At 46.7% G+C, this 16,664-nt stretch overlaps 1 protein-coding gene across 1 annotated transcript; it reads right to left on the bottom strand.

Annotated features, from left to right (window-relative positions):
• Positions 1 to 857: 857 nt before the first annotated feature.
• cmtm6 (CKLF-like MARVEL transmembrane domain containing 6) lies at positions 858 to 14,141 on the bottom strand. Its single transcript, XM_079241371.1, has 5 exons — positions 14,014 to 14,141; positions 11,809 to 11,929; positions 5,559 to 5,735; positions 5,089 to 5,187; positions 858 to 4,542 (listed from the first exon to the last, which is right to left on the bottom strand). The coding sequence occupies exons 2-5, from the start codon at positions 11,920 to 11,922 to the stop codon at positions 4,366 to 4,368; spliced, it is 567 nt and encodes a 188-aa protein (XP_079097497.1). The 5' UTR covers positions 11,923 to 11,929; positions 14,014 to 14,141; the 3' UTR covers positions 858 to 4,365.
• Between the last annotated feature and the right edge of the window lie 2,523 nt (positions 14,142 to 16,664).

Genomic DNA, 16,664 nt, shown 5'->3' with positions numbered 1-16,664 from the left:
AAAAATATTTTCTGTAATTTTGTTTTTTGTCCTCTGATGACCCGGAAGGGAAATAAATGTACACCTGGTGACCTTTGAATAAAGTTACTATCAGAGCTTTTAGAAGACTTTCTTCCAATCAACCGTCCCATACGACGCAAAACAATAAAAATGTCCAAAACATCGACTGAAAAAAGCCTGATTGTCTGCAAGGATTAAGTCCTGAACACGCGACTCTGAACATGGATAAACCGTTTTCTGAACATCATAAAAACCCTAAAATGACACAAGATGAGAACAAACACGTAAAAACAGAAACAGATACAAGGAATGCAATCAAAAAGATGCCATCAGGGGGAAAAATCTTGAAAATCTTCTAATGAAAACTGTTAAATCATCCTAAAATATCTGCATGTTTGGGTAAAATATTCCAGATCAACATTTAAAGGTTAGTCAGATTCAGACGGATCCTAGGATCCGTCGTATCATGGATCCTAGTATCCGTAGTATCATGGATCCTAGTATTCCGTCGTATCATGGATCCTAGGATCCGTCGTATCATGGATCCTAGTATCCGTCGTATCATGGATCCTAGTATTCCGTCGTATCATGGATCCTAGGATCCGTAGTATCATGGATCCTAGGATCCGTAGTATCATGGATCCTAGGATCCGTAGTATCATGGATCCTAGGATCCGTAGTATCATGGATCCTAGTATCCGTCGTATCATGGATCCTAGTATCCGTCGTATCATGGATCCTAGTATCCGTCGTATCATGGATCCTAGGATCCGTCGTATCATGGATCCTAGGATCCGTAGTATCATGGATCCTAGTATCCGTCGTATCATGGATCCTAGTATCCGTCGTATCATGGATCCTAGGATCCGTAGTATCATGGATCCTAGTATCCGTAGTATCATGGATCCTAGTATTCAGTCGTATCATGGATCCTAGGATCCGTCGTATCATGGATCCTAGGATCCGTAGTATCATGGATCCTAGGATCCGTAGTATCATGGATCCTAGGATCCGTAGTATCATGGATCCTAGTATCCGTAGTATCATGGATCCTAGTATCCGTCGTATCATGGATCCTAGTATCCGTCGTATCATGGATCCTAGTATCCGTCGTATCATGGATCCTAGGATCCGTAGTATCATGGATCCTAGTATCCGTAGTATCATGGATCCTAGTATCCGTAGTATCATGGATCCTAGTATCCACAGAAACCTCATCGTTTCTTCAACCATGCAGAAAAAAACCCACTCCATGTCTGAAGAAAAGAGTCGGAATGAATAAAACTTCATAACAAAACGACACTTGAAAAAACCACTTGAAAAAACTTCAAAACAGTCAAACGAGTCAGAAAAGACTCGACACTAAATGACTTTTCCAGTAAAAACGTCTCGGATGAAATCGGAAGCTCACATCGGGAATGAAACCGGCTCCACATGTGGTTTCAGAACAAGGTGCTTTCAGCAAAGGATTGTGGGAATTTTCCTGTTTGGTTCAAACCCGTAAGGAAAAATAGTCCGGAACCAGGATTCACTTCAGATCCTGAATCTACGGTGGCCTGAGAGGGTCATGATTGACTTCCTGCTCCCCATGATGCAGACAGACAAAAACCTCCACCTGCTGGACAACTTCTGTCATCACAACCCAACGACGGGACCATTCTGCTGTCTTTTAGTCAGACCACTTTAAAGCAAGTCCAGTCCAGAAACCACCATGGCCAGACTGGTCTGGCATGGACCAGTTGGACCCAGAGAGGACTTCAACTGGTACGGACGCAGTATGCAGGTAGAAGCAGGGAAAACTGGACCAGATCCCTGCTAACTGGTTCCAGTCCTGTAAAACTGGACCGTAAAAAGGTTTTTCTCAGAGCGCTTCATCTAGATGGTGTCACATTGTTTCAGGAAAGCAGGTCAGTGGTCTGAGGGGACCACTGACCTGGTCAGAAAGCTTGGTGGTTTAATGATGGGTTTACAGGAAGCTCTGAGGGTTAACGATGGGTTTACAGGAAGCTCTGAGGGTTAACGATGGGTTTACAGGAAGCTCTGAGGGTTAACGATGGGTTTACAGGAAGCTCTGAGGGTTAACGATGGGTTTACAGGAAGCTCTGAGGGTTAACGATGGGTTTACAGGAAGCTCTGAGGGTTAACGATGGGTTTACAGGAAGCTCTGAGGGTTAACGATGGGTTTACAGGAAGCTCTGAGGGTTAACGATGGGTTTACAGGAAGCTCTGAGGGTTAACGATGGGTTTACAGGAAGCTCGGTGGTTTAATGATGGGTTTACAGGAAGCTCGGTGGTTTAATGATGGGTTTACAGGAAGCTCGGTGGTTTAATGATGGGTTTACAGGAAGCTCGGTGGTTTAATGATGGGTTTACAGGAAGCTCGGTGGTTTAATGATGGGTTTACAGGAAGCTCGGTGGTTTAATGATGGGTTTACAGGAAGCTCGGTGGTTTAATGATGGGTTTACAGGAAGCTCGGTGGTTTAATGATGGGTTTACAGGAAGCCCGGAGGTTTAATGATGGGTTTACAGGAAGCCCGGAGGGTTAATGATGGGTTTACAGGAAGCTCGGTGGTTTAATGATGGGTTTACAGGAAGCTCGGTGGTTTAATGATGGGTTTACAGGAAGCTCGGTGGTTTAATGATGGGTTTACAGGAAGCTCTGAGGTTTAATGATGGGTTTACAGGAAGCTCGGTGGTTTAATGATGGGTTTACAGGAAGCTCGGTGGTTTAATGATGGGTTTACAGGAAGCTCGGTGGTTTAATGATGGGTTTACAGGAAGCTCGGTGGTTTAATGATGGGTTTACAGGAAGCTCTGAGGTTTAATGATGGGTTTACAGGAAGCTCGGTGGTTTAATGATGGGTTTACAGGAAGCTCGGTGGTTTAATGATGGGTTTACAGGAAGCTTGGTGGTTTAATGATTGATGTCGTCACTGATCATTCTGATCTTTTCTACCTGTAAACTCGTACAAACGCCTTGATGTCCGATGCTCCGTTACAACCTGCACCAGTCGAGTTAGCTATAACGCCTTCTGGTGGAGTCCTCTTGTTACAGACCAGCAAGTGTGACTGGGTCCAGTTTCACAACCACAACCAGGAGAATTCAATCATTATCTAAATGTAATGATCTCAGGAGAACATGCAGAGACCGGGACTTCCTTTCTCCCAATGAAGACTCCCTGACCACCAACATGCAGGACAAAGTGAACCAGATGGGGCGTTTCTGGGACTGGACTTGGACTTCAGCAGGTCTACGTGTCAAAACAAATAAGACTGACTAAATAGCCTGAAGCAACCAGTAACGCCAATAACGTGATCATTTTGGCCTTTTTAAATGGAATCAAACCTAACCAGCATAATCCGAAGCAAATTAGCCGCTAGGCTAACTATTTAGCATACTGACATTTCTACTTGTGTTTATTTATCTGGATTAGTTCCTTTATCACAAACAGATACTAATAATGTCATCATTTCAGCCTTTTTAACTTAAAATCCCATAGTACGCCTTCAGATACCAGTCTTCTGCCCCCTGGTGGACACCTTTTGCCCACTAATATTCACGTCTCATATCAATAAACTAAATATATATAAAATATAATTGTTTTACATTTTGTTAAAAAGGCCAAATAAAGGTTTCAGATTAGAAAAATCAGAATTTTCCAAATTTTTTTTTGCCTTGGTCGGGCTTCAATAATGCCGATTATGTAATGAGTTATCAATACTGTCAGAGCTATTTACATGGATAGACGCCACAAAAACGAACCTGTCTTTCTGAAAATAACAGTCTAATTTTAAGATTTGTTTTAACATAACTGGCTGCAAAATTATATTTTCAAAGGATTTCTTTAATGTCGGGCTAATAACCAACCAGAACCTTAAAAACGCATCATATTCCTGGTTTTATTCCATTTAAAATGGCTGAAATGACTGTTTTATCTGTTACCGCTGAGATTTCTCTGAGCGTCGTTTGTCCTGATATTCACAAAAGCAACCAGCCAAACAGGAAACTGAAGGAATTAAGCGAGTTTTGCAACTGAAGTTTGTGAAGATAAATAAAAAGCAGCTAAAATAAGAGACAAGCCGGCGAGCTCAGGTCCCCGGAGCGTCTAAAACCTTTACAACAAACTGCAGAACTTTTAGTGGTTTCATGTTTTTAGTGTCTCTTGAAATCCTTTAAAAAACCACCTGAAGCCGGTTTCCATCTCAGGGTTTAAATTTCAGCTTTAACATTCATCTCATTGATTAGTTTGGGTGGGATTGATGAGGTCAAAGATCAGCGCCTGTCGCTAAGCTCCGCCCCCGACGTCATGTGATGGGACAGAAAATATGTGACCTTTAATTTGAAGAAACGTGTCAGGATGGATTTATTCTGTTCCGTTAGCGACCGAGTTGAGTTTGTCCGTTTCCTCCGGCGTCTCCACCGTCACCGGACCTCCGTTCCTGGACACCGGCTGCTCATTCTTTGACAGAGGAAGACCACGAGTCTTCCAGAAGAGGAAGACGTCAACAGCAAACGCAATCATCGCCATGAAACCAAACGCCTGGAAGAGAAAAACAAAAAAAACAGTTCAGCTGGTTCACCAGGTAGGACCCCACCAGGTAGGAGACCCCACCAGGTAGGAGACCCCACCAGGTAGGACCCCACCAGGTAGGAGACCCCACCAGGTAGGAGACACCACCAGGTAGGAGACACCACCAGGTAGGAGACCCCACCAGGTAGGAGATCCCACCAGGTAGGAGACCCCACCAGGTAGGAGATCCCACCAGGTAGGAGACACCACCAGGTAGGAGACACCACCAGGTAGGAGACCCCACCAGGTAGGAGATCCCACCAGGTAGGAGACCCCACCAGGTAGGAGACCCCACCAGGTAGGACCCCACCAGGTAGGAGACACCACCAGGTAGGAGACACCACCAGGTAGGAGACCCCACCAGGTAGGAGATCCCACCAGGTAGGAGATCCCACCAGGTAGGAGACCCCACCAGGTAGGAGACCCCACCAGGTAGGTCACCACCAGGTGACGAAGGAATGGAGACCAAGAAAGGAGGTGCAGTAAGGCAGAGGAAGGTGTTGATGAAGACGTTACCACAGAGCTGGACTCCAGACCACTTCCACTGGAGTTAACTGCGAAGGTGACGGAGGAGATGAAGAAGAGGATGGTGATGATGGCTGTGTAAAAGAAGTCCTGCAGAAAAGAACACGTTTTAACCCTTAAATGTCCTCTTCCAGGAGGCTTCCCAACGCCCAGGAGGACCAGGTCCCTCAGGACCACCACCCTCCAGGAGGACCAGGTCCCTCCAGGAAGACCAGGTCCCTCCAGGAAGACCAGGTCCCTCCAGGAAGACCAGGTCCCTCCAGGAGGAGCAGATCCCTCCAGGAGGACCAGGTCCCTCCAGGAGGACCAGGTCCCTCCAGGAGGACCAGGTCCCTCCAGGAGGACCAGATCCCTCCAGGAGGACCAGGTCCCTCAGGACCACCACCTTCCAGGAGGACCAGGTCCCTCCAGGAGGACCAGGTCCCTCCAGGAGGACCAGTTCGGCTGCAGCAGCTCCTTACCAGTTTGGCCCAGCAGCTTATCCCGACCTTGGTGTGCAGCTTTGTGGAGAGGAGGATGAGGAGCAGCAGGGTGAAGAGGAAGGCTGTGCAGCTGACAAACTCAAAGAAGTAGAGCGCCGAACAGTTGATGCAGTTGACGATAATCTCCTCCAGGATGAAGGCCAGGAAGGACAGCACCTGAAGAAGAAGAGACCAGCTGATGACTATGTGACATCGTTGCTTGTCATCGAGTCAGAACCGGATTAATTTGGTCTTAAACGGTCGGAAAACCGGAAGCGATCTCGTAAACGGTCCACCGCAGACGTTTCATCATGAGAACACGACCAGTAATCAGTCATCAATAATCAGCTGATCAAAGAGCAAAATCTCTGCATGGTTAAAACATTTTAAAAATTCAAATCTGGGAGAAATTTCTTTAATATTCTGCTGCTTTGTGTTTCATCTGTCAGGTGTTGTACCGAAGCTGATAGCCAGGCGGCAGAGATGTTTCATCATGAAACAGCACAGCTAATAAAACACGTTAAAATATTAACTTTCATTTAGTTATCTGATTTATTAGTTATCATCCGAACCAGCCAATCAGACCTGCTTCCTGTTATCCATATAAATATATAATAACGTAAATTAAAATTACGTGTAATTCCACACTAATATTTAATAAATAACCAATAAACACAAAATAAATAACTGCTTTTCAGTTTTATGTTGTATTTTATTGGCAAACAAGATGAACCTTAAACGTCAGGCCAATGTCAGCCAACGTCTCGCCAACGTCGGGCCAACGTCTCACCAACGTCGGGCCAACGACTCGCCAATGACTCGCCAACGTCGGGCCAACGACTCGCCAACGTCGGGCCAACGTCTCGCCAACGTCGGGCCAACGTCGGGCCAACGTCTCGCCAACGTCTCGCCAACGTCGGGCCAACGACTCGCCAACGTCGGGCCAACGTCGGGCCAACGTCTCGCCAACGTCTCGCCAACGTCTCGCCAACGTCGGGCCAACATCTGGCCTGGCTCCAGAGCCCGGACCCTGACCGCCTGATGTTAGAGCCCGGACCCTGACCGCCTGATGTTAGAGCCCGGACCCTGACCGCCTGACGCCAGAGCCCAGAACCCGCGCTGCCTGACGCCAGAGCCCAGACCCAGTCTGCTGAATAAAAACCCCGTTTTATAGACGAACATGCTGAATAAAAAAGTTACGTCTCAGCGAAGTGGAGAAAGCATTCCTAACGAGGAGACTCCTCCCTACAGGATCTCCCAGAAAGAGGAGTGGTGGTCTTTTCTGCCTCAGGCTGGGACCAGTTTACCAGCTGGTTTCTGACTCTAGTCAGCGGCAAACGGCTCTTTTCTCATGATCTGTTGTTGATGACTTAAAAAGCAGAACTTTCACCATATTTCAGGAACTTCGACAGAGAGGAAGCGACTGGTTTTATGTCTGAGCCAGCGGAGACCAGTTCAGAGGCGCGTCCTCATGCTTTGACCTGAAAGAGAAACTTCCGGCTTCAGGACGAGACATTGGTGTTGATTTGTGGCAACTTTGGGTTTCTCCTTCACATCTTTGTTCCCACACCTGAAACCAGACATGGAGAACTTCCTTGTTCCCATCAACATGGCGACTTACAGGAAATACGCCGCTCCTTTACGCAGCTTCCACTCCTCAGTTCATCCACATTGTGACGCTTGTACGAGGAGGAAGGGAATATAGTCCCTCCAACACGACGAGAACCAGAACCGGCTAGATATTTTTTCACCGACCAGTCAGACTGATGGATGTAAAACCAGATGAGACCAGACTGACGCAGAAACACGTCAGAAGCTGTTTTCTGTTTCAGTTTGTTATTAGAACAAAACCATCCTGTATAATCTGAAGCTTTTAATCCCCATCAGCACGGAGACGTGATGTTTCCATAGAAACGTGACATTTCCAAGGAGACGTGATGTTTCCATGCAGACGTGATGTTTCCATGCAGACGTTTCCACGCACACGGGACGTTTCCATGCAGACGTGACGTTTCCATGCAGACGTTTCCATGCAGACGGGACGTTTCCATGGAGATGTGATTTTTCCAGCCTCAGCTGTCAGATAAGAGGCTAAAATGATGTAAAATTAATGTATGCTAGCAGCTAGCTTTGCAGCTACTGTTACCGAGTGTAAATCTTACTAAGTACCTCCACCTCAGCTGCATCGCAAACGTCTTCTTGGCTTTATTCCAGCCATAGAGGATCAATATTTTCCTGCTTTTCTCATCACTTGTTGATCTGTGGCTCTTCCTGATTGGACGTTACCGTCCGTTTAAGCTCTCTGATTGGACGTTACCGTCCGTTTAAGCTCTCTGATTGGACGTTACCGTCCGTTTAAGCTCTCTGATCGGACGTTACCGTCCGTTTAAGCTCTCTGATCGGACGTTACCGTCCGTTTAAGCTCTCTGATCGGACGTTACCGTCCGTTTAAGCTCTCTGATCGGACGTTACCGTCCGTTTAAGCTCTCTGATCGGACGTTACCGTCCGTTTAAGCTCTCTGATCGGACGTTACCGTCCGTTTAAGCTCTCTGATCGGACGTTACCGTCAGTTTAAGCTCTCTGATCGGACGTTACCGTCAGTTTAAGCTCTCTGATCGGACGTTACCGTCAGTTTAAGCTCTCTGATCGGACGTTACCGTCAGTTTAAGCTCTCTGATCGGACGTTACCGTCAGTTTAAGCTCTCTGATCGGACGTTACCGTCAGTTTAAGCTCTCTGATCGGACGTTACCGTCAGTTTAAGCTCTCTGATCGGAAGTTACAGTCAGTTTAAGCTCTCTGATTGGAAGTTACAGTCAGTTTAAGCTCTCTGATTGGAAGTTACAGTCAGTTTAAGCTCTCTGATTGGATGTAACGTCAGTTTAAGCTCTCTGATCGGAAGTTACAGTCAGTTTAAGCTCTTTGATTGGAAGTTACAGTCAGTTTAAGCTCTCTGATTGGATGTAACGTCAGTTTAAGCTCTCTGATTGGATGTTACAGTCAGTTTAAGCTCTGATTGGAAGTTACAGTCAGTTTAAGCTCTCTGATTGGAAGTTACAGTCAGTTTAAGCTCTCTGATTGGACGTTACCGTCAGTTTAAGCTCTCTGATTGGAAGTTACAGTCAGTTTAAGCTCTCTGATTGGATGTTACAGTCAGTTTAAGCTCTCTGATTGGAAGTTACAGTCAGTTTAAGCTCTCTGATTGGAAGTTACAGTCAGTTTAAGCTCTCTGATTGGATGTAACGTCAGTTTAAGCTCTCTGATTGGATGTTACAGTCAGTTTAAGCTCTGATTGGAAGTTACAGTCAGTTTAAGCTCTCTGATTGGAAGTTACAGTCAGTTTAAGCTCTCTGATTGGATGTTACCGTCAGTTTAAGCTCTCTGATTGGAAGTTACAGTCAGTTTAAGCTCTCTGATTGGAAGTTACAGTCAGTTTAAGCTCTCTGATTGGAAGTTACAGTCAGTTTAAGCTCTCTGATTGGACGTTACCGTCAGTTTAAGCTCTCTGATTGGAAGTTACAGTCAGTTTAAGCTCTCTGATTGGACGTTACCGTCAGTTTAAGCTCTCTGATTGGAAGTTACAGTCAGTTTAAGCTCTCTGATTGGACGTTACAGTCAGTTTAAGCTCTCTGATTGGACGTTACCGTCAGTTTAAGCTCTCTGATTGGAAGTTACAGTCAGTTTAAGCTCTCTGATTGGAAGTTACAGTCAGTTTAAGCTCTCTGATTGGACGTTACAGTCAGTTTAAGCTCTCTGATTGGACGTTACAGTCAGTTTAAGCTCTCTGATTGGAAGTTACAGTCAGTTTAAGCTCTCTGATTGGAAGTTACAGTCAGTTTAAGCTCTCTGATTGGACGTTACAGTCAGTTTAAGCTCTCTGATTGGACGTTACCGTCAGTTTAAGCTCTCTGATTGGAAGTTACAGTCAGTTTAAGCTCTCTGATTGGAAGTTACAGTCAGTTTAAGCTCTCTGATTGGAAGTTACAGTCAGTTTAAGCTCTCTGATTGGAAGTTACAGTCAGTTTAAGCTCTCTGATTGGAAGTTACAGTCAGTTTAAGCTCTCTGATTGGAAGTTACAGTCAGTTTAAGCTCTCTGATTGGAAGTTACAGTCAGTTTAAGCTCTCTGATTGGAAGTTACAGTCAGTTTAAGCTCTCTGATTGGATGTAACGTCAGTTTAAGCTCTTTGATTGGAAGTTACCGTCAGTTTAAGCTCTGACTGGTGGAAAGTCTGACCGCTGCAAGTGAAACAGCATTAAACCAAAGCTGTGCACCGCAGCGTAAAGCCCACCTGTCAGCTCCAAAATCTTGGATCTGGTCTGGATCTGAATGACATCAAACCACATTCGCCTGAACCGATAAGAACGTGGGGAACACCTGCTGCAGGAGCCACTCCGGGACTTCCAGCCGTCTTCAACGCAGCCTGTCTGTACTGGGGGCGTGGCTACACCCGGGTCTCATCTCAGACGGTAAACTGGACCGGTCTGGAAACACCCCCTCAACAGGAAGGGACAAGCAGGCCTCCACGTCCTGCAGAGGCCAGCATCCTAACATCTGTCCGTCTCAGCAGGAGGCTGCCAATGACACACCAACACTTCCTCTGAATCATACCGCCAACAACACACACTCAACTGAAGAAACAGGAAGCTTTCATTGTGAAAACACCACAGGAAGTGCTGATGTAGCAGAACGTAGCTGAAGCAAAGCCGTGACACGACCTCTGTACCCACCGCCAACGATGATCCGGTTCTGCTCAGTAACGAAGAGCCGACTGATCCGTTCTGGCTGCCGCGTTCTGAGGATGTTTAATCGACTGCGGCTGCCGCCGTCGTTCCAGCCAATCAGCAGCTGATCTGCACGTTCAGACGTTACAGTAACGTTATTTTCCCGTTAAAGAGCAGATCCTGGTGGTTAAACCCGGTTGGTTGTTCTGTCTGAAACTCGAGCTTCCTTCTCCACAGACCGGAGATCCTGAAGCTGATTGATCCGTGCCGATTGCGACACTCGTTCCTCTTCAGGCTGGAAACCACGCCGCTCACTGAGGCTGAACGCCGTCCGCCAGGCCGTCACCATGACAACCGTGGAAATGAGCGGGGGGTGGGGGGGGCAGCCTCGTGTTGCAACAGAACCGGCAGCTCTGAGGATCTGCTGACGGCTGCAGAACCAGAACATCTGCAACACTTTCACTTCTCCGTCCAGTCCGAGGTCAGAGAGCCGGCCGCTGGTACCCACGTATCCATCCGCCACTGGAAATAGTCCCTCCACATGCTGATGTTTACGGGTGATGGAGGCGTGAAGATGGAGAGAAGGTGGTCAACAGGCGGCAGGACGGCGTCTGAGCAGGGGGGATGCCTTCTTCTTCCACTTGTAGAAAACATGGTCGACCACGTCTACGCCGACGACTGTCTCGTTTCTACGGTAACGCCTGGGACAGCTCCGCCCCGACGACTCGAGGTCTTGTGGACGGCGGTGAACTGGTTCTATGTGCAGAACTTTAGATGAACGTTGTGAAAGAAGAAACTGTAAAGTCGGACATGCTGGTTTCCTCCCAGTTACGTCCCATTCTGCAGGGAAACCAGTAACATCTCTGCGTTCCACCAGTTAGCACTGGTTTACCGCAGGAAGCAGCTGCTGCACATCTGCAACAAGTCCAGAGTCTGGTCTGGACCGATCAAACGTCTCTGATCAATAACCAGATTATTGATCGTCTGAGAGAACTAAACACAGCGCCACGGAGGAAAGACATCAGAAGCCGCTGCCACCAGGACCTTCCTGCTAGAACCTTTACATGGACCTGGTTCTGGTCCTGAGACCGCCTGGTTCTGGTCCTGAGACCGCCTCAGAGACCAGAGGTAAAGCAAAGATTCTGATTGGCCAGAGAGCTGCGTCTCCAGGGAGACAAACACATTTTCCTTCCTTAAGTTGTAACTCGGGTCGGATTTAGAGAAAAAACTACCTAAAACTGCCTCCGTCTGAACCGTGGAACCTGAGGAAGACCGCCGCGATGAAGAACCTGAGGAAGACCGCCGCGATGAAGAACCTGAGGAAGACCGCCGCGATGAAGAACCTGAGGAAGACCGCCGCGATGAAGAACCTGAGGAAGACCGCCGCGATGAAGAACCTGAGGAAGACCGCCGCGATGAAGAACCTGAGGAAGACCGCCGCGATGAAGAACCTGAGGAAGACCGCCGCGATGAAGAACCTGAGGAAGACCGCGGCGATGAAGATGAGTCCAGTTCAGCTCGACTCACCACTTCCACCACCTTCAGGATGAACCGATTCCGATCCAGATGCTCCGACAGACCCATCAGGAAGGAGGACTTGGGGTTGGGCGCCGTGGTGGCAGCGTACACTTCAGACGTCATGATGGATCTGAAAGCAGAGCAAGAACTTCAGTCTCACCAGAACCTAAAGACCGCCGAAACCGAGGACACGCGCACACCACCGCCGTTTGGCCATCCATAACCGGACTGCGGACCCCTTCAACCGGACTGCGGACCCCTTCAACCAGACTGCGGACCCCTTCAACCAGACTGCGGACCCCTTCAACCGGACTGCGGACCCCTTCAACCGGACTGCAGACCCCTTCAACCAGACTGCGGACCCCTTCAACCAGACTGCGGACCCCTTCAACCGGACTGCGGACCCCTTCAACCGGACTGCGGACCCCTTCAACCGGACTGCAGACCCCTTCAACCGGACTGGGGTTCATTTCTCTGGAACTGGTCTCCTAAGGACCATGCGGTCCGTTTGGCGCAGTATGAACACCAACTGCACTCTGATGCGGACTAAAGAAGTGGACTCTGGTCTGCCTGAAAGCCAGGGTCCGGTTCGGCTCGCAGACGATCCAGTGACCAATCAGAACATGACGTCTGGCAACTGGAATAACGCCTGAAGAAGAAGAAGGAGGAGGAAGTGGTGAAGATGAATGTTTGGGAGGAAAACCAAAGCCAACAGCCTGTGTTCAGAGAACCAGGACCAGAGTCCTGCACGGGTCCAGTTCAACCCAGCAGAACCAAATGGACCTGCATGTTAACAGTAGATCCTCCTCCTTCATCACTTGTCCTGTATTTCATGTGATTCATGTTTTCATTTCCAACAAAACTGTGTCGCGGTCCAGGAGGTCGGAACACAAACCAGACCAGTCGGGCCAGACCCCCCGGACCGGACCGGACCAGTCGGGCCAGACCCCCCGGACCGGACTGGCTCGGTGTAAACCCACTGGGAGGCTCCCAGCAGCATGAAGGCCGTTCCCTGCAGAGGTTCATCTAAAACACCAAAGAGCTTTTCAGAATAAATCCAGCGTCACACGACGCTCCTCATGAGAGGAAAAACATAAAAGTTGCACATTTTCTCTTCACATGTTTTCTTCTATTTCAGCTCAACGTGAAAAGGGACTTTTCAGACAGTTTCCTCAGAGTGAAAGTGAAACAGAGCAGCCAGGTGTGTGTGATCAGGTAAACAGTGATTTAACTGTTTGTAGTCTAAATAAAACCCGTCTAACCTGCATGGAGCATCTCTGACCACCTCCTGCTACATTACAGCACTAAGAGACCTCAGAAAGCTCCAATATTTAGCTTTTCTGGGTTATAAACAACCACAGAAACGTGTCAACGGGACGCGGTTTGCATCTAGATCGCTGTTATCTGTGGAAATGCCAGTTCAACATTAAGACAATGACAATAATACGGTGTTTCTACATGATCCATGCTGTTTTCAGGATCTCACACTGAAATTCATCACAACTGAAACAAAGATGCAGTTATTTAATAAGGATCTATTTCCCCCAAACTTTTAACCACAGAAAGTCCGTTTTAGAAGAGGTTAAAAGAAAAAAACAGGTAGTTTTAGAGGAGTTTAGAGGGAAAACGGGTAGTTTTAGATGAATTTAAAGGGAAAACAAGTAGTTTTAGAGGAGTTTAGAGGGAAAACGGGTAGTTTTAGAGGAGTTTAGAGGGAAAACGGGTAGTTTTAGAGGAGTTTAGAGGGAAAACGGGTAGTTTTAGAGGAGTTTAGAGGGAAAACGGGTAGTTTTAGATGAATTTAAAGGGAAAACAAGTAGTTTTAGATGAATTTAACGGGAAAACAGGTAGTTTTAGATGAATTTAACGGGAAAACAGGTAGTTTTAGATGAATTTAAAGGGAAAACAGGTAGTTTTAGATGAATTTAAAGGGAAAACAGGTAGTTTTAGATGAATTTAAAGGGAAAACAGGTATTTTTAGATGAATTTAAAGGGAAAACAGGTATTTTTAGATGAATTTAAAGGGAAAACAGGTATTTTTAGAGGAGTTTAGAGGGGAAACAGGTAGTTTTAGAGGAGTTTAGAGGGAAAACAGGTAGTTTTAGATGAAGTGTGGCGTCAGCAGCAACTTTTGCTGGCCTGAAAATCTGCGCAGCTTCGAACCGGAAGTTAGCTTAAAGTACGAATTCAACGAAAATTCTGGAACAAACTCACCGCTCGGTTCGGTCCAAAGCGTGGAAGAAGAAAGTTGTAGTAAATTAGCACAGAGAACTCCCTCCTTTGTGTCTGCAGCTGTTTCTCTAAACTTCCGCGTTTAATGACTTTATCCAGCCGGAACAAACAGCACACTTCTGGTCAGGACTTTCAAAGTAAACACTCAGAAAAGGTTTTACGGAAGTGACGCAATTGAATAGAACGTAAAACGACATGTATGTAGATATGCACAGATATCACTTTCACAGAGGTCACACAAAGAAAACCGTCCTTTGATCTCTTTATAATGGATGTAAAATAGTTGCAGTCACTGATTCAAACAACAAAGACACACACACACACACACACACACACACACACACACACACACACATATATATATATATATATATATATATATATATATATATATATATATATATATATATATATATATATATATATATATATATCCTGGATCCCAGACTGGACCCCAGACTGGGTCTCATACTAGGTCTCGGACTGGGTCTCAGACTGGATCCCAAACTGGATCCCAGACTGGATCTCAGACTGGGTCTCAGACTGGGTCTCCAACTGGATCCCAGACTGGGTCTCAGACTGGATTTCAGACTGGACCCCAGACTGGGTCTCAGACTGGGTCTCAGACTGGGTCTCCAACTGGATCCCAGACTGGGTCTCAGACTGGATTTCAGACTGGACCCCAGACTGGGTCTCAGACTGGATCTCAGACTGGGTCTCAGACTGGATCCCAGACTGGGTCTCAGACTGGATCCCAGACTGGATCCCAGACTGGGTCTCAGATTGGATCCCAGACTGGGTCTCAGACTGGGTCTCAGACTGGATCCCAGACTGGGTCTCAGATTGGATCCCAGACTGGGTCTCAGACTGGGTCTCAGACTGGATCCCAGACTGGGTCTCAGACTGGATCCCAGACTGGATCCCAGACTGGGTCTCAGACTGGATCCCAGACTGGATCCCAGACTGGGTCTCAGATTGGATCCCAGACTGGGTCTCAGACTGGATCCCAGACTGGGTCTCAGACTGGATCCCAGACTGGATCCCAGACTGGGTCTCAGACTGGATCTCTGGCTTTCAGAAGTACAGAGAGGCATGATAGAGAAAATAACAGATCCATGCAGCAGTGCAGTGAGCTGCAGGTTCGGTAGTCAGACAGTCAAACTGCATCGTGTGCCTGCTCAGAGTTTCTCTATTCCACTCCTCAGACCTCTCTGCCCTGCATGTTTTAGACATGATCCTCCTCCAAAGCACCCGAATCAGATTATTGACTCATCAAGTTCTTTGCAGCCTGTTAACAAGCCTTTATTTCATTCAGATGTGTTCAAGTAGGGTTGTCTATAAAACATGCAGGGGGGGCTGATGACTGGAAATGAGAAAAACAAAAACAAGGGGGTAAGATGAGAAGATAACCTGCAAAGCTAAAATCTGTGGAATGCAGAAACACAGCCTTGACACACAGGATGCAGCTGCTCCCCCTGGCCTGCAGGAGGCGCTGTTGAGTCATTTTTTATTGAGCTACGAAAAGCACCACATGCCATCAGTTTCAGATCGATTGGATTGGTACGACAGGAAATTATCATCTGAAAGATTATATTAAAGATAAGAATGATAAAGTGAAAACTATATAAACTAATGATTAAATGGAATGATTCCATTTCTTTCTTTCTGCCCAGCCTGACTGCCCACGGCAGCCATGCAGGTTCACATGTTCTGCCATGTCTACAGAGGAGCCAGACATGTTCTGCCACCACCTCTGACACCGCAGTAAACTGAGATCCACTGAAATGAGCCGTTTAATGGAGAGAAACTGTCCACTGAGTCTGGATGAGAACCAGAAGGTGAAATGAAAGGTAAGTTCTGCTGTTCTTACTCGGCTCCTTCCATGTCAGGTAGAAAACTTTCTCCTTCCAGATGCTTTTGTTACCTCTTGTTCGCCTAAAACCTTTCTCTTTGCAAACAGAAACACACACCCAAGTATCTGCTTGGTACTGCACCACCAGTGGCCACCAGTAGCCAGCAGTGGCCACCAGTAGCCAGCAGTGGCCACCAGTAGCCAGCAGTGGCCACCAGGAGCCACCAGTGGCCAGCCAGGAGCCACCAGTGGCCACCAGGAGCCACCAGTGGCCAACCAGGAGCCACCAGTGGCCACCAGGAGCCACCAGTGGCCAACCAGGAGCCACCAGTGGCCACCAGGAGCCACCAGTGGCCACCAGGAGCCACCAGTGGCCACCAGGAGCCACCAGTGGCCACCAGGAGCCAAATGTAGCCAGCAGGGAACCATCAGTAGCCAGCAGGAGCCACCAGTAGTCAGCAGCAGTCAGCAGGGTGTGTGGGTGGTAAACACACAATACCAAACTGTGGCATTTTCAATGAACTAGTAGAATTGGTATCAGATATATATATATATATATATATATATATATATATATATATATATATATATATATATATATATATATATATATATGTATGTATATATATATATATATATATATATATATATATATATATATATATATATATATATATATATATATATATATATATATATACATATATGTATATATATATATATATGTATATATATATATATATACATATATGTATATATATATATATGTATATATATATAT

The sequence above is a fragment of the Telmatherina bonti genome (genome assembly GCF_933228915.1).
Source record: "Telmatherina bonti genome assembly, chromosome: 5".
Taxonomy (NCBI): Eukaryota; Metazoa; Chordata; class Actinopteri; order Atheriniformes; family Telmatherinidae; genus Telmatherina; species Telmatherina bonti.
Note: the sequence above shows the minus strand (reverse complement) of the source record. Positions and strands in the feature narration are given on the sequence as shown.

Coding starts and splice junctions, on each gene's coding strand:
- cmtm6 (XM_079241371.1), bottom strand. CDS start 11,922: ATGACGTCTGAAGTGTACGCTGCCACCACGGCGCCCAACCCCAAGTCC. Junction 5,736..11,808: donor TCCTGAAGGTGGTGGAAGTG/GTGAGTCGAGCT, acceptor CTTCTTCTTCAG/GTGCTGTCCTTCCTGGCCTT. Junction 4,543..5,088: donor GTCTGGAGTCCAGCTCTGTG/GTAACGTCTTCA, acceptor TTTCTCTTCCAG/GCGTTTGGTTTCATGGCGAT.